The sequence below is a fragment of the Manis javanica genome, chromosome 7 (genome assembly GCF_040802235.1).
Source record: "Manis javanica isolate MJ-LG chromosome 7, MJ_LKY, whole genome shotgun sequence".
NCBI classification, from domain to species: domain Eukaryota; kingdom Metazoa; phylum Chordata; class Mammalia; order Pholidota; family Manidae; genus Manis; species Manis javanica.
The window spans coordinates 129,089,016-129,109,081 of record NC_133162.1 but is presented as its reverse complement, the minus strand read 5'-3'; the positions used below and the strand labels follow the sequence as shown (position 1 = coordinate 129,109,081).

General features: G+C 37.2%; 1 protein-coding gene across 2 annotated transcripts in view; it reads left to right on the top strand.

Annotated features, from left to right (window-relative positions):
* Window positions 1-9,319: 9,319 nt before the first annotated feature.
* Window positions 9,320-20,066, top strand: part of KCNH7 (potassium voltage-gated channel subfamily H member 7) — a 434,910-nt gene continuing 424,163 nt past the window's right edge. For both annotated transcript variants that reach the window (XM_073241556.1, XM_073241555.1), the window contains exons 1-2: window positions 9,320-9,618; window positions 11,317-11,547. In XM_073241556.1, coding sequence (XP_073097657.1) covers window positions 9,543-9,618; window positions 11,317-11,547 — 307 coding nt within the window. In that variant the 5' untranslated portion in view covers window positions 9,320-9,542. The remainder of the gene's footprint in view (window positions 9,619-11,316; window positions 11,548-20,066) is intronic.

Here is a 20,066-nt window from a genome sequence, read left to right as displayed (position 1 = left end):
CCTCCATCCCTTCCTTTTTCTTCCCCCCGTTACTTTTCCCCTTCTCTCCTTCCTATCTCCATTTCCTCCTGCTTTCCTTTTTCTTTCTTATCTACCCTGACTACTTTCCATCCGCCCATTCATATTTTTTCCTGTATGCTTTCCTTCCTTCTTTCGTACAACAAAAGTTTATTGGGTACTTACTCTGTTCCAGGTGGTACGCCCAATGTCAGGAATCCTGAATTACAAGGAAGAAAGAGAAATTTAAAATGTATTAGTAAAATCATACAGAAGACTATGGAGAAAGAGATAGGGGGTGGGAAAGTAAGGATCATGCACAGTGTTCCCTGTCTACCCCTGCTTTGAGAGACCGCTTGGACTTATCTAGGGCAGCTAGTAAGCTCCGCCCCCACCGCGATGCTCTGTTAGATGTTATCACAACTATTAAGAATTGCTCTCCCTGCAGATTTTAGTTCTTTCTTTCAAGAGCCCATCATGTTGTCCTAAGTTCATTCTGAAAAGACCTTAGATTAGTCAAGCACCAGAGACCACCTACTAGGGCTTCTCAAACTCCATACATTCTCAATGAAGGACTGTCTTGAGGACTGGCCCTTGGTTTAGCTCCTGGAAATTGACCTCAGAGTCTTTAGAATATCCTGCCTGATAGGAGTGTTTGCCTGAGGCCTCTGGCTCTGCTGTATCAGTTTGACATCAGTTTGGCAAATTTATATGCACAAAGTTTTTCATAATTTTAAGAATTATTTTTTAAATGTCTATATGACCTGAAGCATCGATCCCTCAAGAATTGATATTGGTAGTTGGGGTTTTCTTTCTTTTTGTCTTGATCCATCTAGCTAGAAGTTTATTAATTGTATTGATCTTTTCAGTGGGTCAGTTATTGTTATTGTTTTTACCAATTTTCTCTGTAGATTTCTGTTTTCTATTTTATTACTTCTGCTCTTTATTATTTCCCCCTTAGGCACAATTTTTGTATCTTCTTTTTGTGGTGGTGGTGTTTTTTTTCTAAGTGGAACACTTAGGTTATTGATTTGATAGCTTTCTTTTAAAAAAATGAGCATTTAATTCCATGAACTTCCCTATCTTCCCTGCCTTAGTTGCATGTCACAAATTTTGATATGTGATTTTTCTTTTTTCAACCAGTTGAAACAATATTCTAATTTTACTTGTAATTTCTTCTTGACTGTGTCAGTAAGGGTTCTATGAGGAAAACAGGGAGAAAGATAGAGATAGATAGATAGATAGATAGATAGATAGATAGATAGATAGATAGATAGATAGATAGATAGATAGATAGATATAGAAAGAATATTGCAGGGAAAAGGAATTGACTTCTGTGATTGTGATGGCTGGCTGGGCAAGTCTTACATCTGTAGGGCTGGCCATCAAGCAAAGCAAGCTGAAACTCTCGGGCATGACCTAAAGCCGCAGGCAACAGATGGAATTCCTTCTTCTGCATGGAAGCCTCAGTTCTGCTTTTATAGCCTCTTAAATAAGGCCTACTCTTGTTATATAGGGTAATCTTCCTTACTTAAGGCAAACTGATTATAGACTTTAATTACATCTATTAAAATTCCTCCACAGCAACTCCTAAATTAGTTGTTTAATGGAATAATTAGGAATTATAGTCTAGCAAAGTTGATACATTACATTGACACAATAGTTACATAGAGGTATATTTTTTAACTTGTAAATATTGAGGTTCTTTATATATCTTTTTGTATTCAAATTTAATTATATTTTTTTAGGGAACATACTTTGCATGATTTAAATATTTTGGCATTTACAAAGCTTATTTTGTTGACTGTTCCATGACTGCTCAAAAACAATGTGATTTCTGTTATTCTGTGGTGGAGGGATCAATTAGTGTCAAATAGCTTAAATTAGTTGATAAGTTTGTTTAAGTCTTCTAAATCCTTACTGAAATTTCATTTATCTTTTATTGAAAGAGGAGTGTTTAAACATCAATGATAGAATTCTCTATTCCTCCTTTTATCAATTTTTGTTTAAAATTTTATAATATGTTTTACTGAGATATAATTCACATACAATAAGATTTATCCTTTTAAAGTATGCAATTCAGTGTATTATTAATATATTCACAGGGTTGCTTGTAATCAGCAATCTAATTTCAGAACATTTTTACCACTTCAAAAAAAGCTTTAAACCAATTAGAAATCACTTCCCATTCCTCCCTCTGCTAGCCCTTGGTAACCACTAATCTATCATGACTCTTGCAATTTGCCTATTCCAGATATGTCACATAAATGGAACCACACAACATGTGGCTTTATGTATCCGGCTTCTTGCACTTACCATAATGGTTTCAATGTTCATTCATGGTATAGCATATATCAGAATTTCATTGTTTTTATGGCCTCAACTATCCATTGTATGATTATATCACTTCTATTAGTCATGGATTCTGTGTGTTAGAACTCATTATAAGTGCATACATACTTAAGATTTTTATGTTCTCTTTATGAATTAATGTTTATTTCATTATGAAATGTCCTTCACTATCCCTGATAATGGTTCTTGTTCTGGAATTCACTTTGTCTGATATTAATATAGTAACTTCAGCTTTTTAAAAAAGAGTTTGCATGCTGTCTTTTTCTGTTCTTTGACTTTAAGCCTCTTTACATCTTTATACTTAAAGTGGATTTTTTGTAAATAACAATAGTTAGTCTTGATTTCAGGACAATAACCTCTCTGCCTTTTAAATAGAATGTTTAGGTTAGTTACATTTAATATAATGACTGGCATATTTGGGTTAAATGTATTACATAGCTATTTTTCTTCCTTTCTTCTTTTATATTTGTTTGAACTGTTTTTTATGATTCTATTTTATCTCTACTCTTGGCAAATTAGCTGAACATTTTTTATTATTTTTTACAGTGGTTGCCTTAGGGTTTACAATATACATCTTAACTTATCACAATATAAGTTCACATAATAAAATCTTAGAGATATTATAAGAAACTTGTTAAGAGAATATTTTCATTTCCCCATGTTGTCCTTTGTTTTGTTGTGGTGTTATTATTATTTACTTCTATATTGCTATACACCTCTCAATTGTTACTGTTGCTTTTATTTACTGAAGTATAGTTGATATACAATATTATGTTTGCTTCAAGTATACAACACAGTGGTTCAACAGTTACCCATATTATTAAATTCTCACCCCCACTAGTGCAGTTACATAGAAAGTTACATCTTTCTGTCAACATAGAAAGATATTACAGAATCGCTAGCTACATTCTCCATGCTGCCCTTCTAACCCTGTGAGCAACTTACATTATGATTGAGATTTCTGTGCCCTTTATCCCCATCACCCTCCCTGCCCACCCACAACAGCCTCTTGCTCATGGTAACCCGCAGTCACTTCTCAGTGTTGCTGAGTCTACTGCTGTTTTGTTCATTTTGTTTTGTTTTTAGATTCTACAAATAAGAGAAGTCATATGATATTTGTCTTTCTTTGCCTGGCTTATTAATTTAAACATTAAATTATCTTTTTAAAATGTTGTCAGAATTATGGAGAAAGGCTTTTATTTTATTCTCAGATTTACCATTTCTTGAGATCTTTGATTGGTTCTGAGCCTGGTGCATCAGTTCTACATAGGTCTACTTTTGTATCTCTATTAATGCAATAAGTTCCTGAAGAGTCTAATCTGTATTCAAGGTATGAGAACGTTTTCTGCTTTAGACGGTGGCATAAGTCCTATGTGAGCTTTGGCAATTGTTCTGTCAAATCCATTCCTTAGTTTTTCCCTCTATTCTTGGGTAGTTTAGTCACACACTTGTCCAAATCACACTCAGATGAAGACTTGAGTTGAGCCCTATGGAGATGCCTGAACTTCCTCCTCTCCATGATTCTGTTCTTGTGAACTTAAGCTTTGATTTCCCTGAATTCCAAACCTTGTCTCTTCAGTTCAGTCCATTGAGGTTTGCTTGGTTTTCCAGTCCATGCACTGTAGTCTGGAAATTCTCTTGAGCTGGTAAGCTGAGCAATCATAGGGCTCACCTTGATTTTGCCCTTTTTTCGGGAAACAGTCTCCTGTACTTCTTGTCTCCAATATCTGGACACTGTTGTTTTCTGTATGTTGCCCAACTTCATAGTTGTTAAAAGTAAGAAATTAAATCCTTAGCCCATTACTTCATTATGAGCAAATGTGGAAGCTCAAAAGATAGCTTTCAAATTATCTGTACAGGAAAAAGCTGCTTCCTAGTTACAGAGTTGTTAAATATTAAGAATTTCTATATATAATAAACCTATCCAAAGATATAGAGACCGTTTTTAAATAACTAAAATGAATTTATTCCAGAAAAAAAACAATGCAATTCAGCATAATTCTAGGAAAAAAATATGCATTTCTTCAAGGTGCAAAAAACAATCAAAGTAGACTTAATGTATACAAAAAATAGCTGGTCTGGATAATGATAAGAGTTCATTTGTCAACTAAGAAGTAATTTTAAGGTCTACTGATATAAAGTAAATTTCTTCCACTTAGTATTTAAAAAGTTATCATGTGTAACAATTGACCCAATTTGACCTCATTTGGTAAATTACTTATAAATTGAGTAAAGAAATCATCTTCTAAAACAAACTTACCAAAGTATCCAATCAAATCTCCACTAGAATACTATTCAAATTTCTATTTAACAAACTCAGATTTCATAAATTATAAGTGGTTAGTTACACCTGTATTTCATATGTCAATTATTGATGAATGTATTAACAATACAAATATGAACAGTTTCTTTCCTGTAAGAATAGGTGAAAGGTTTTAGAGAAATGTCTACCAATACCAATTCCTCACAGAGGAGACCTTGTTCTTACATATAAGAAGGCCTTGTATGTAAGATTCACATGTACTCAATGAAATTAAGGCAAATATTTACCATCTGGAAAAAAAGAGTACAATGTGAAGTATGTTATTACAAAGTATCTCAGGTGAAGTAATAGCTATTGGAATAAAAACTGACATATAAAGTATGTTATCAGAAGAGCATCTAAATTTTCTGAAAGGATGCCTAATCTTCTTACCAGACGTGTTTTGTTAATATATTAGGATCAGTCACTGGTATTAGTCCAAATCAGACTACAGAGTAGAAGTATGATTGACTCACTCCATTCTATACCTTAGTTCTCATGCCTCACACACACACACATACCAATAGCACAACCTTAATGTACATCAGCTTTATTCTATATGTTGATATTAATATTATTAATTTACTAATTTTAAAAATAGAGAGTGCTTTGATTGTAGGACAGCTGTTATTTATATGTTAACCAACTGCTAGAGTTTGTGCTAAGCATTTTAATATCCATTTTCTAGCTATTTTTTACACAAAGTTGGGGATTTTTTTACTAATTTTAGAAAGGAAGCTATGAACAAGGGAGCTTAACTGTTTCATTAGTTTCTGCTATATTGGGCAGCTTTAAATTATTTTCCTGACCTTTTCACTACTCCATGCTGCACAGAAATATCGTTGTTTTAATAGATGGCCTCAAAATTTGTGCCTCTTATAATTATTTGGATCTATATATGATAATACAAGCCAAAATTTGCCTAACGTGCAGCTGTAAAGTTATATATTTCTTAGTTTAAATGCGACCCAGTTACTAGGATAATACCAGGACCCCATAGATGGCTACATTAAAATAGCCTTCTTAATGCTGTATTGTGCTAATCAGATCATTAAACTAATTTTGCCAAATTGAGAAAACATCACATGAGTTTCATTGATTTATATTCTACATTTTCCCAAAACTATGCAACAGATCTCATTGCTTACTTGATCTTAAAAATTTTCATTCCCTATCAATAGAAGAATGCTACTTAAATAGTCCAAATTGTTGCTACTATTTACATAAGGATTTGGGCATTAATGTATGATGCTTAAATAACTTCTCTAATGTAAGATTCTTAAGCAGGGCTCCATTAATTCTGTGGGTTTGTCTACAGAATTTTGTGTGTAGGAAATTTATGTAGCATTAATTATATTGTAGGCATTGTTGAAAAGTTTTCAACATACTATAAATACTAAATGACTTGATTTTAAAGCAACTGGGACAATGAAGTAATTTTAAGAATATATCTGAATCTATTCTGTATCTTTGTCTATAAATTGATTGTGCTGAGTGTTAAACTGTACACTTGGTAGGATGTCAACAGTGGGGTTTATGTGCTTTGTTCAGTATTTGGACTTCCAAAGAAAAAGTCCCAAAATACTAAAAACTTATGCAACCTGGACTTAGCACAAAGTCTAATGTTTTCTTTTTTAGAAGGTGGGAATGAAGGGAGGGGTAAATTTCCAGCCAGCAAGCAGGCATGATTACCATTCTCTGGTTTGATTCTATTATTGGCTGAATATAGATTGATGTACTTGTCTCCACTGTACCAATGTATAATGCATGAACATGATTACTAGGGTAATTTAAAAACAGGATGCCTTTAATCTTCTGCTCAGGTCAATCAATTACAATACATAGGTTATAGAATGTCCTATGATCTTACACTGAGTCCTTAATAGAACCAATCTTAGAGTTAAATGAGGTTGGGAAAAATGTGAAGCCCACAGAGATTACTAATATGAACACAGACAATGGAACTTTAACCATCACATGTTTAATTACCCAGAACAAACAAACAGAAACCTCTCTGAAGGTTGTAGAGAAAGGAAGAATATTTCAGGGAGCAAAAAGCCACTTTTTCCTGTTGAAAAAGAACTTTTTTCCACCCTTAAGAGGAATTCAAGGGTTTAGAGACACAATAAATTTAGTATCAAACTCATAACTAGAGACATTATGCATTGTTACCTTCTGCATGTCAATGTATCTTGTTAGATGGCAGATAAATGCTGTTTCAAACTACATTTAGAAATGTCTATTTCCCTTTAAAGCAATATTCATTACTGAATTTACATGTGATTAAAAAAAATTTTCCATAAGACTTTGCCATAACTTACTACTGTGTCATTATGTCTTTATAATATACATGAAATCTTAATTACAATCCATACAATTAGTTTATTCAGTTTTCTCTGGAGTCCTTGATGAATTTTGAGAGGAATGCATTTGAGCTTGGATTTAGTTAAAAAGCTAAGTAGAAAAAGAAGGTGTTTCAGACTTAGGATGTAAATAGCATTCCGTGTTTCTGTGGGTATCTGGCGAAGACAAGCACTACTTGTGAATATATCAGGGCCACTTGCCTGAGTTTGCAGTTCTATTGTTTGTGACTGGATGTAGGCAGAGAGCAGTTGCTAACGGCAGAGTCAGATTCAGCACCATGGATAGCTCCACACGTTTAGCACCTGGGAGAGAAACTCTCATTTCCAAGCCCAGCTGCAGCTAGGGAACAGAATGACAGAATGATCTACTTACACTGAAAAAAGGCAAAAAATAAAGCCATACACTGGGGGAGCGTGCCTTTTTATATTCTGAGAGATGGAACTGTACAGACTGAAGAAAGCTCAAGCTACCATAAAAGCCTAAGGGTTGTCATAAATTGCTTCCTTTTAAGTAAAGCTAATTAACCAGAAAATTCAACATTCCCAGGCTATGTCTGGCGTTTCTGATTCATTTTCATTACTATGATGTGAAAGTGTAAGAATTTCTTAGGTTCTTGTGTTTGGATTTTTTTTTTCTTGGCTTGTGTTTTCTGGAATGCAAAACGAAGTTGTCATGTTTATTTCCTCACAATTTATTACTGTACACATAATTCACCTTCCTGATTTAACCCTCCCTCTTGTCCCTTCTCAGTTCCATCCTCATTTGTTTTACTTGAGGTTGTAGCAGAAAATAGGAACACGACTCACTCAAGGCACAGGCAAAGCAGGTTAATGAGCTGCAAGAACCCACCCCCTCTCCCAACTCTATCATGCATCCCCATGCTTTGATAAAAAGCTCTGAATCCTTATTATTGCCAACTGGAAACAAGCTATTTGTTGGTATTCCTCTTTCTGTAGGTTGTAGTGGTGGTAGATTCCATTTAGAGAAAGGGGTGTGGAGAGGGGCTGACTCTTAGGTTAAAGAGAGAGATAACATGAATGAAGGGAAGAAACAAGAAAAACTAGAAAAGCAACTTGGAAAACACTCTCTCCTGGCATGGCTTGTCACATTTGATTTCCTAATTCTCTACGAGGACTATTTGGATGGAAGTGCATGTATACCATGCGATTCCGCATCGGCAGGCTCCAGGGAGCTAGAACAAGAGGACTCTATTCTTTGACCCCTGTCCCATCCTAAACCAGACCATTCCTTTGAAACAGAGGAACGTTGCAGAAGATGTGCCCAGTGTGTTCCGGGAATGAGTGGCATGGGAGGTCACAACACGGCTAGTAACTGTTAGCCCCACCCATCTTTTGTTCCTTCCCCCTACGCGCCCAGCCTTGCCCATTTCAAACTCTTTTCCCGTTTGTACCAGTTGCTCGCACAGTCTTCGGCCTTTTATGTTTCTCGCAGCCTTCAGTGCCTAGGGACCCAATCACCCCCCAGCCTTGCAACTCCTCAGGGGTTCAAGCATTGAAACTGGGCACGCTCAGCGGCTGCACCACCAGCCTCGAGTCTTGGGAAAGAACCGCTCAGCACTCTTCAACACTCCTGGGTCAACTCAGCCCGGGATTCGGCGCCCACCTCCGCTGAGCCCAGGGGTCAGAGCTGCACCCTGAGACCAAACCTCTGTCCTCAAACTCCTGAACGCCACCAGAGCTTGGAAATAGTCCTCAATGAGAGACTATTTTTCCACCTGTCTTTTCTTTGCAGCTAAGGGTGTTTTAGCTACTGCGGCGTGAGGAGCTCAGGGATGAAGCTCTGTGGCTGGTGGCCGTGATCACCTTCCCAGAGTAGCTGTTTGTCACTGAGTTTTGGAGATTTCTTGGCTGGCTTTCTCTAAAAGCGCGCTTGAGTAATCCGAGCTGTGGCGGCGCCCCAGCTCTCAGGATAAAGGGAGGGAGTGAGGGAGTGAGTTTGTGTGTGTGTGTGTGTGTGTGTGTAAAGGGAGAGGGCGGGGATAAAAACGTCAACTACCCCCCCCCCCCCCGGCGTCCAAGCCTCCTCTTCTTTCTCGCCTCCTGCAAAAGCCGCACAAGTCTTCCAACCCCCCTCGGGCAGCCTCGCAGCTCTGGGCAATCGCCAGGTTAAGCCCATTTGCACTGGGAAATTGGCGCTGCTCGGGAGAAGGGAAACGGATCGATTGCCCTTGTGACTCCCCGCCCCCTCCCCACCCACCCCGCCGCTCCCTCCTCCGCCCGGCCCGCCCCCTGCCCTCACCCCGCCTCCCAGCCTCTCCCCACCCCCACCCCCGCTCACCCGCGGCAGTCGGGCGCGAGGCCCCTCCGGAAGGCGCGGGGAATGGGGAGGACTCCGCCGGGGAGAGCGGGTGTCTCCAAGTGGTGCTAATGGGAAGACGCTGCTGGTTTCCAAAGAGGATGCTCTGCCACAAAGAGCGGCCGGCGCGCGGGCCTGGGCTCTAGCGGAGAGACACCCCGGGAGAACTCCAGAGCTCGCGGGGAGCGCTCCTCCGGACCCCGGGGCCAACATGCCTGTCCGCAGGGGGCATGTGGCACCCCAGAACACGTTTTTGGGGACCATCATTCGGAAATTTGAAGGGCAAAGTAAGTTCATCTGTTCTCTCCTGCCTCCCTCGCTTTCTGCTCTGACAGCGCGCCTGGCGTCCGCCGCGTACAAGCCGAGCAGACGGCAACTCCGGGCCGCGGCAAGTTAGAGGCTGTGAAACCGAGCCAGGAGCCTCGGGTGGCAGCGGGAGCGGTCCCCCTCCGATATTAATTTTGATGTACATTTTAGATTATGGTCTCCATTACGGGAGGCAATTTGATCCTCCTCTCCCACTGCTCCATTATCTGCCTTGCTACTTAATGCCCTCTTCTTCTACTATCTTAAAGGGAACGTATGAGCATAACGGGTTTATGTTTTGTGGCTGTTTTATGGTAGACTTTTTCAAAGTCAGGAGCAGGGCAGAGCGGACTGCCTGAACAGGAGAATGTAAATGCCGGCAGCGCTGGATATGGCTATGCGAACTCTCTTTTACCTTGGTTAAATCGCAGGGCTGTGATATGACAGGGATGCTTGCTTGCGGTTAGTTTATAGAAGCTAAACTTTGCATTGAATCAATGCAAATATATCCCAAGCGGGATAATATGGAAAAAAGCAGTATCTGATCTATGCTGGTTCCCAACGCAAGCAGTTTGTTATTCAAAAGAGCATTTCTGCCCTTTTATTATCCCCTTAAATTTCCATCTAGAAATTTAAAAGTTGAAGTGTAATATAGTAAATCCCACAAAGGCTGAATGCAGAACAATTTAATATTCTCATGTGAACTAAGTGTAAGGGGTGACTGATTGTTATATAATATAATAAGTTTAAATCCTATACTTGTTAATTTATATGACATTTCCTCGAAACTACATTAACACACATTTATGTTGTACATTTTGTAGTTATTTTAGCTCTGCATTTGGTGACATGAAGATATAATACTTGGTGCACAAGATAAATTTTATATCCTGATTCACATTCTATGTGGAAATAGTAAATATGATCTGTGATCAAAATTAATAAACCCTTTGTATTAAAGGCCCTACTGCTACACAAAAAAAATTCAAGGTTCTCCCAAAGTAAAAGTGAAAAGGTGTTATCAGTAAATAACATGAGATTTACTGCATGTGTGTGTGTTTTTATCCCGTGGAAAATAGGTATCATGAAAGGTGAAACTTTGTATTATTGAACTTCTAATTAATGTGAAATAGTTTTGTTGCTAATAGTTTCATGTTTTTTTTTAAATGATCAGTATGTAGTATGCCTCAGAAGGATAGAAAAAAAGCAAAATCCAAGAATAATAACTACTTTGAGAAAGTTCTACTCTGAAGGCCAAGGTTGAAGTGAGACATCTGACAGCTACAAGATGTTTCTCTGTCTTGGCTTTGAAAATATTTACCTTGCAATTGAATGGCATTCTGGAAATATCAATTGGCCAGTTGCTTCTGGGGTGTGCATTAGGACCCCCGGGAGTTAAAGAGCTTGACAACTAGACTATCTGGAAATTACATCCCAGATGTAATTCGTAGAGTAGTTCCTTAATACTTTTGTTAAAACTACTTCTTATGACTATTATTAACTTCACATTTAAGGTTTTTGTGTGTGTGTGTGTTTTTTTCCCTCTTAAAAGCCTGGGCAGTTAGCAATTTCAGAAGCACCTGCATTTCAGATATCCTATTATGCAACAAATTGCTCCAGTGTTTATAAGAATCTCATGGGAGCTTTTTAAAAAATGCCTCACTATCTTCTTATTACAGATAAAAAATTTATCATCGCAAATGCCAGAGTGCAAAACTGTGCCATCATCTACTGCAACGATGGGTTCTGTGAGATGACTGGTTTCTCCAGGCCAGATGTCATGCAAAAGCCTTGCACCTGCGACTTTCTCCATGGGCCTGAGACCAAGAGGCATGATATTGCTCAAATTGCCCAGGCATTGCTGGGGTCAGAGGAGAGAAAAGTGGAGGTCACCTACTATCACAAAAATGGTAAAGTTTATCTTAGGATTTCTTGTATTTGATTCCATTGAGATGAAATTTTGACAACTTATTTCTGCAAATTCATATGCAGAGAAGCCCTGAATATTCAGTTGTAGATATATGCTTTGCTTATAGTGTTACAGGATTCAAGAAATATGGATACTTTATTAGTGGACTAGTAGGACCAATTTCTTCCTTGAATAAGGATGCCCTGTACTCTTCAATAGGGCAGTAACTTAAAGTCACTGAGGACAAAATGCCACAAATTGGTCTTACACTCTCCCCTTTCTAAGGAATAATGTAAAGGTTAATAATTCACCGGTTGCATTGATAGGTATTTTGTGGGAGAGAAATACAGTTTCATTTGCTTGAATGTGAAACTATTTCACAAAGCTAAGTCTTGTTGAAAGCTGTGTATCTGAAACTAAAACTATTGTAGTTATAAGTGTTTCCTGGCTCTTCAGCTTTATTTGATAGGCAGCACCTCTTGTTTCCTTTGCTCCTTTTTCACACAGTTACGGAGATATTTAGGAACTTCTGAAACTGGTCCAGTAAACCTATGTATATTCAAATATTAAAGGCTGTTCATGTATTCAAGATCTGTCCTAAAATAAGAAATGGGAAAAAGGAACTATGGTACTGTGGAGGTTTTGGTGTTCATTTTTACAGCTGCAGCAAAACTGACATCTCAAATTTAAGGTCATACCTCAACTTCAAGGGCACTCCTTCTTCTTTGAAGCTTGCTATGGAAGCACAGTATGTTAAACCTATAATAGTTCTCAAAAACAATCCCACACATTTAATGGACATGCATTCATTAAATACTCTCTATATATATATATTAACACACATATATGAATATTCAGATATACCCATTTAAAACTATACTCATTCCCAAAGGTGCACACTTCAATGATATTTGACAACTCAGGGCTTAAATAAGGTAAGTCATTTTAAAAATGCACATTGTTGTTACTTTTGTTGATATTGCATTATCATTTTTTTTCCATTGACAGAAGTCGGTGGGCAGCGGGATACTTAGTCAGATTTTTAGATAACTCCTAAGTTTTGTAAATGAGTAAATGGGTGATGTGCTATAGCTTATATCATATGGTGACTAATCATTTGGTAAAATGCAGAGAACACATTCTAGCAAGGAAAAGGTTTAGCTCTTCTTCTTATTTGCTTACAATTAAATACTTTATACTACAAAATTTAATTTTTAATTACTGGATTTTCCTTAACATCCACTGACGAGTGTGTATGCATAACAAAGTATGATTGGAAAAGCAGGTTTGTATAACTTTGGATTAATCTATAAGGACAACAATTATATGACTATCAACCAACATAGAGATTGTTTTTAAAGTTCTCATTTCCCCTGACACTTTTCAATCCATAGTGTTGGCATACTAGAAATAGCTTAATTGCTCTGTTGTCTTGAAAGCATATTTTGGACTGAGGCTCTCACCACCCAAATGCAACTCATCTTTTTTTGTGTGTGTCTGATGCCAGCGAATTGGGCTTTTGGAATAATTTGAAGTCTGACGTTTTTCACATCTGCATATTCATCATGTCACTATGACATGTTGGTCCACATTCGGTCATTGTGTTTTCTAGGACACTTTCAACTTGTAGAATTTAAGTATAAAATGAATCTGACTGTCAGAATCACTTAAGTAACTAACTATATTTTTTCGGACAGTGTTTTCAAATAGAAGTTTTTACACTGCAAGTAGAATGGTGATATTTAAAAGCTGTATTAACTTGTACAATGTGAGTGTGTAAAATTATTGCACAACACCTAAAAAAGCAATTTCATGTGTAATCACAAGCATGAATTGACAAATTTCTACAGTACATTGAAGATGCTAGTAGATTGAATAATGCAGATATTCCTATCCGAGTGATTTGCTTGGTTATAAGAATTAAAAATTCCCTGTTGTAAGCAAGGAATCTTTATTTGGAAGTTTCTTTAGGTGTATAAATATCAACCTTTGGTGAAGATTTTGATTCTGTTGGCTACATTTTCAGATGTGACCAGTCTACAAGGTCTTGAGTATTTTTAATGACAAATGCTGCCTATTTTGCTTTTATTGATATGAAAAACACGAGGTGACAGGCCAAGCTTTTTCCTTTTAATTCCAAAGAAAAAGATTACATTGAATGACCTTTTTAGATCGTGAAGACACGCAGTTGGACTATTTGCTCTGAATGTAATCAACTTGTGTTTTTGCTACTAGTAAAGATACTTTGAACAGATTCTTCAGAGTGTTTTGCTTTCATTCACATTCAACTACAAAATCAGTTAGAGCTTATGAAGTTAAAATGCTTTGAAAATCTTTCCTCTTAAGGACCTGCCAGCGACGCTACATTTATAAAAGCAGGAAGGGACAGAATAACCAACATTTTCATTGGTTGTTTCTCAAAGTTTCCTATTTCTTTATTATTGAGGTCATTTAGTTTTGAGAGGTTCTTGGTTTCTCAAGTATATGCAGTAATTGCTTCCTTTACTTATTCTTTAATTAGCATTTCACAGGAATATGAACAGTAATGTAATAGTACAATGAGCAAATTAACAGAAAATTGATACATTCTGTTTCCACTTTGTCCATTCACTCATACTAGAGTAGCAAAACTATGAGCATGGTATTATTTCCAAAAGCTTGTTTTCCAGAATGGCCAGAGGCTTTATAAGCAGTTTAAGCCTGTGATCTATGCAATGAGCTCACACTGATGCAGTGCATGATCACCTGTGCAGCAGCACGTCCTACCATCCCACTTTATGTGCCCTTACTAGGTACAATTGTACTTGCTGTTTACCAGAGTATCAATTTTTAAAAACCTAGTTATTTGCAGTAGGAATATTTGACAGCCCTTCCTTTGAGGATTCTATTTTACACTTTAAGTCATTATTGTATAAATCATTCTTGGCAGGTGTGAAATATTGCTTGAGGTGATAAAGCTATAAATCTTTTGACATGGAACGCTAATTATACAAAACTGTAATTACGTTGAGGCATACCGGATGGGCATGTATTTTAATAGTATAATACATTCACTCTAAAAACATCTTCCTTTTAGCATTAGGTATGGAGAAATAGCAAACACTTCAGTTTATTAATTAGTGCATAGTTTAAAGATGATGTTGATAGTCAGGAAACAGAAAAGAATAGTTTAGTTGATCATCCTTTAATTTATTGTTCATCAGATTTGCTGTATGTCATGGAAATGTTGAACAACTTCAGGCATCCTTAGATATGGCATATTTACCTTAAATTACCAAGCATCCCTAAATATTTGGAAACTCAAAGTAAATTTCTGAAGGAGAAATAATGGTCTTAACACAGGACAACAGGACTTAAAATGCATTATTTTTAGAGGTCAGAGTGTTCCTATATTTTTGCTTTGTGCTTTCAGACATAGTACAATAGCAATTTTGTTCACAAATCAGAAGTGTCCCTGTCCTTGTTATTGCTTTTAAAGAACTAAAGGGTGGGAGGGAAATGAGGAAAATTCCAGAGGCAGCATTTGATTCTCTAAACTCAAGAGGTTTTGGTTTGATAACACGGAATCTGCCATCTCTAAGTTATTCGGAAAGACCTTATACAGTGTTGGGCTGCTGTGAGTAAAGGTGAGGACTTGCACCAAGCACCACCTCTCCCTAAGATAATGTTTCAGACACTAAAGGAACAAAGAAGGAGAGGGAAAGGGGAGTACGGACTGATTTCTGCTTTCAGGATCTTCATATTACAGAGCGACTGATGTTCATTTCTATCTTCTAAACCTCAAAATGTTTTTATAAAATCATTTATCAAGGAAAAAAAGAATATATAGACTATGAAGTGAAGAAGTTTTAAATAAATGGATAACAGAATTTAGGGTTGATCACCACTCTTCCTCTCTTCCCCAACTGTAAATAAACTTATGTGTTTCTTGTCACCTCTTCTCATTTACATGTAGTATTAACTTACTTAGTTAAAATGTTAGTAGCTGGAAAGAAAATTTTATAAAAGTTTCTGTAAGTTATATGGCATGTAAAATATTCAGCTGTCCTCATTCCTGAGCTGTGTAGTAGAGATATACAGATGGTAGTTTTTAGAGAATGGAAGTATATTTTATGTGTGTGAAATGCAAGCAATAAGAAAACTTTCCAGGGAGTGTCAGTTTGTTTTGGTGTTCATTTTATCTTTCTCTTCATATATTCTCATGTTCCCTCTAATAGAATATTGTAAAAAAACAGTAATCTTAAAATACATTTTCTTTTACGTACCTAAACTTGATACTGTCTCATGAACTCTAGATATTGTACAGAACTTAGATTTAATCAGTTGTCCTTCTTGATAAAATAATAATTTTCAAGAGATACTCCTTACAGTTTAAAAACTCTTTCAGCATTGTCCCAAGTGAAAATAAAATGTCCTAAAATTGTATGTTCATCAATCTCTTTTCACCACCCTGTGGCACCATACCTGTAAGCAGTTCTGGTGCTAAAAAGAAGCTGTGTTGTCTACCAGCTTGAGAGAGAACCACTCTATTATTTTTATATCCAAAGGGCTTGAGATCAGGGGTCAGTTCAGGGCCATAGACATAGGCTAGACCTAGTGGGAGGAAGCTGCTTCTCTGGCTTCTATTGGCTTCCAATGTTGTTTGTATTTTTTATTTTTTCTCTATAAATAGGCACTAAATCACTTACTGGTAGTCAGCAGCTAGGAGACTCCTAGGATAATTGATTCCACAAGGAAGTAGTAATCAGAGTATGAATGCTAAGACATCAGCATTCATCTGACCATCTGAACTACAAACCTGGGGGCATTTTCTGTTTCTCTCTTTCTCTTTCCCCCTAAGGCCGCATGGTCACCAAAACCTTTCAGTATTTGCAGCTGGACTATGTCTCAGTGTTACCTCGGCTTTTCCATCGCTGCCAGGTGCCTCAGTTGGAGCCCTCTTCATCCTTCCAGGGCGCTGAGGGCTGCAGTGTCTCTCCCTCTGCAGTTCCGTCTCCACAATGCTGTCAGAGAGCCATTTCTGAAACAAGAATCACATACACTGGTGACTTATTGGAGCCAAGCAGCACTGTAAATGAATTTCATGTATTTGGTAATGAGCACAACAATCCCATAATATACATACTCTTATTATCTCCATCTTATGAGCAGAGTGCTGAGGCCCGCAGAGATTAAGTGATTTGCCACATCACACATGACTTTTAAGTGGTGATGCCCGGGCCCTTAACAGCTTCTCCTCATTTGCTCTTTAATGCATTTATGTCGTGCCTTGGCTTATAAACTCACCTCAACTCATTAAAACTCTCAGGATAAAGCTCTAGACTCTGTTAGGATGTCAGAGCTGAAATCACTTGGTGGGGTATCTTTAGAGGAACCAGTTGCTTTCCCAGTTCTGACAATAGCTAGGTGAACTTGACCAAGTTTACCTTCTTAAGGCCACAGCTTCCTTTTCTGACCTTATGTGAAGAATAACATGTACTCTGTTAGTCTGATTGAATGTGTTATAAATAATAAAGCACAGAGCATTATTTCTAACATGGTTTTTCTTCCCCGTAAAATGTGCTCTGTAAATATCAATTAGTCGAATATCTTGCCAACTCCCTTTCTTTTACAAATCATAAATTTCAATAATGCTTGAATCCTCCATTTCTCAAATGAGCCATATGCACTTTTATTTCACCAAGGCTTTGCTCTTCCTTCGGCAGTTTTCCTTTCTCTGTAATAAACAGTGTAAAGTCTGTCTGAATGGATTGCGTTTCCCTCAGCTTCTCACCCTAAAGAAACCATTCTCAGTCTTCCAGAAACAGATCGCAGACTTCTCTGGAAAGTCCTTCCTGATGCTTCCGCTGGCTGCTTTCAGAACATTAATTTAACAATTTTTTGTGTGTGTGTCTGTACAACAGTTGGCTCTCTACTCCAGCATAACACTAGGAGTGTGCTACACATCATTGCATATTATTACAGTTAATTTTATCTGTGTTTTTAGCTCATTCAGGGACAATCCCAAGTCTTACTAATTTCTATGCCCACAATGTATGCAAGAGTGCCTGTGTGAAGTACACGCTCAGTTAACATTCACATGAGTGACGAGAGGATGAGCAATGGCTGGGGAAACAAGAAACTGATCAAGATCAGGAGATCTTGAGGAATGTGACTTACAAAGGAAAACGTGACGTTTTGATTTTGTCTTATTTTCTTAACACTTCCAAAATGTTAAGAATAATTTTCACCTTGATTTTATTATTAGACCTATTTCTTTGTTTAATAGGCTATGATACCATATAATCTTAACAGCCTGTAACTATGCAAAGCACTAGAAAAAAATAATAGAGTGAGAAAGAAGCTATTAATGACCAGTTATTATTTGGTTACTCAAGTATCACTCACTTGCCACTAAATCAAAATGAGTCTCAGTAGTCTAACAGTCCCTCTGCAGTAGCCACCCCAAGGTTCTCGTCCATTCTTTTCTGACTTGAATTCATTCCTGTGTTTGCCAATTGCTGTTGTACTGACTGTCTGTCAGACAGTATTGGCATTGTGTATCTATCTAGTGCAATATTTTATCTTCAGTGTTTTCCTGAAAATTCTTAACTGGCCATGAACCTTGATCTCAGGGTCACTCAATGAGAGTGTTCAATCTAAAATAATAAAGTTAGTGTATTAATAATATAAATAATAATTACTGAATAGTATCATCTAATGATGGTTTTTCTCTCTTTACTGTGCTGTCTGCATTTAGAAAAAATACTGAACTACTGAGAAGCCATAGAATCAGCCAGCAGTAAGATATTAATGACCATAGTGAGGAAATTTGTCCTATTACTAAACAAGTAAAAGGGCAAATTGCCACTTGTCACAGGTGGGTTATAAGAAAACTGAGGACCAGGCTAATATTGCCATTACTGTACATTCTATAACTTCCTCTGGCTTCTTTAATTTATATGAAATACCTAATTTAAGAAAAACTACTCTTTCTGTGGACAGCTCCAGTGGTGGCTGGGGCAGCCATGTGGGCCCTTTCCCCAGTTAAATAGATCTGTGGGTAAACAAACTCTCCTTTTCATGGTTGGTACTATTTTGCATGACGTCTCACCCCAGTTTTTACTTCAAAACATATAAAAGCCTTTACTGATGCTTGGTGGGTAAGAATTGGGGAGAAGGAGTGGGAGAGGACTGTGGGTGCATTTCTGCCCTTGTAAAATAATCTCACACTGCACTGTGCCGGGTGGGGCCAGGCACGGCTGCCCAAGCCACACGGCTCCCATTTCTGTGCCTATGCCTCTGGGACGACCAGTCACAAGAGCTTGCAACAATTTACAAAAATGTTAGAGCTGTGCAACATGATATATTACACAAATCATTTTTAACCAGGTACTCATTTACTTCTCTCAGCTGAATTAGCTAAAATTTTTTCTCATTTTGCTAGAAAATTAGTATGTACGCCGTCCATTTTTAAAACATTTTTGCATTAAGGTGCATACAACAAAACATACAAAGCTTAGTGTACAGCTTGATGAATTTTGATTCATGTAAACATCCAATAGTGTAAATCAGTTATCTTTATACATTTAGGTCTTTTATACACAAGAATGTACTGTCCAGGTTTTAATTCCTGTGGTTGTAGTTCATAGACCATAGCCCTTCACCCAGTTTAGATCTTCTCTCAAAGGACTAATGCTAATTGAGTTCCAGTTCTGTTGCTGGCTCCCTATAAATCACTTTATCTGATTTTCATTGCAGCTTTCAGGGTAGATATTACCCCATTTTACAGATTGAATTGAAGTGCAAAGAAGTTAAGTAAATGACTGATGATCGTAGAGCCAGGTAGAGATGAAGCTTAAAATCTTGATTCGTCAATGCTTATAAACTTTATTACCTCTAAATGATACACTTTTTAAGCCTCACGCCACCCAATCATATATTTCCTAATTGTTGCTCTTAATCATAGGTGCTTATTGGTTATCTGAGGTATGAATCTGATTAATTTAATTTACACCAAAGTGTGAAAGAAGCATTATTTATTTTAGGTATTTGTATTTTAAACAGAGCTATATCATTCGAAATGAACATCTGGCAGGACATTTAATTTCAGTAGAATGAGGAAAATTAATATGTGCCTGTAATCTTTGCACTATTATTAATGGCACTCTCTTTTCCTCTTAAAAGTCCCCATTTTGGACTATAATATGAGGTCAATTTAGATTTGGGGGACATATTTAGTTAAGGGCACTTCACTAGTACTATGTCTAGTCCTTATCCAGGTAGTCTAGAAGAAAATTCAAATAGTAGTATGATTTAGTGGTAAAAGCTCTATTATGTTCTTATGCTCTCTGTTTCCCACAATGATGAAGTTATGTAATTTGACAAAATTCACCCAGAATATTTAAAAGAGAAATCATAAATTAACTGGTGTGAAGAGTCTGGTTTATCTGAAACACTTCCAGTTTTCTTCATCTTTGTCCAAATGTGACTCAGTTCCTGCTACCCACCCTACTGTCTTGTGTCTCTGAGCTCCTTGCA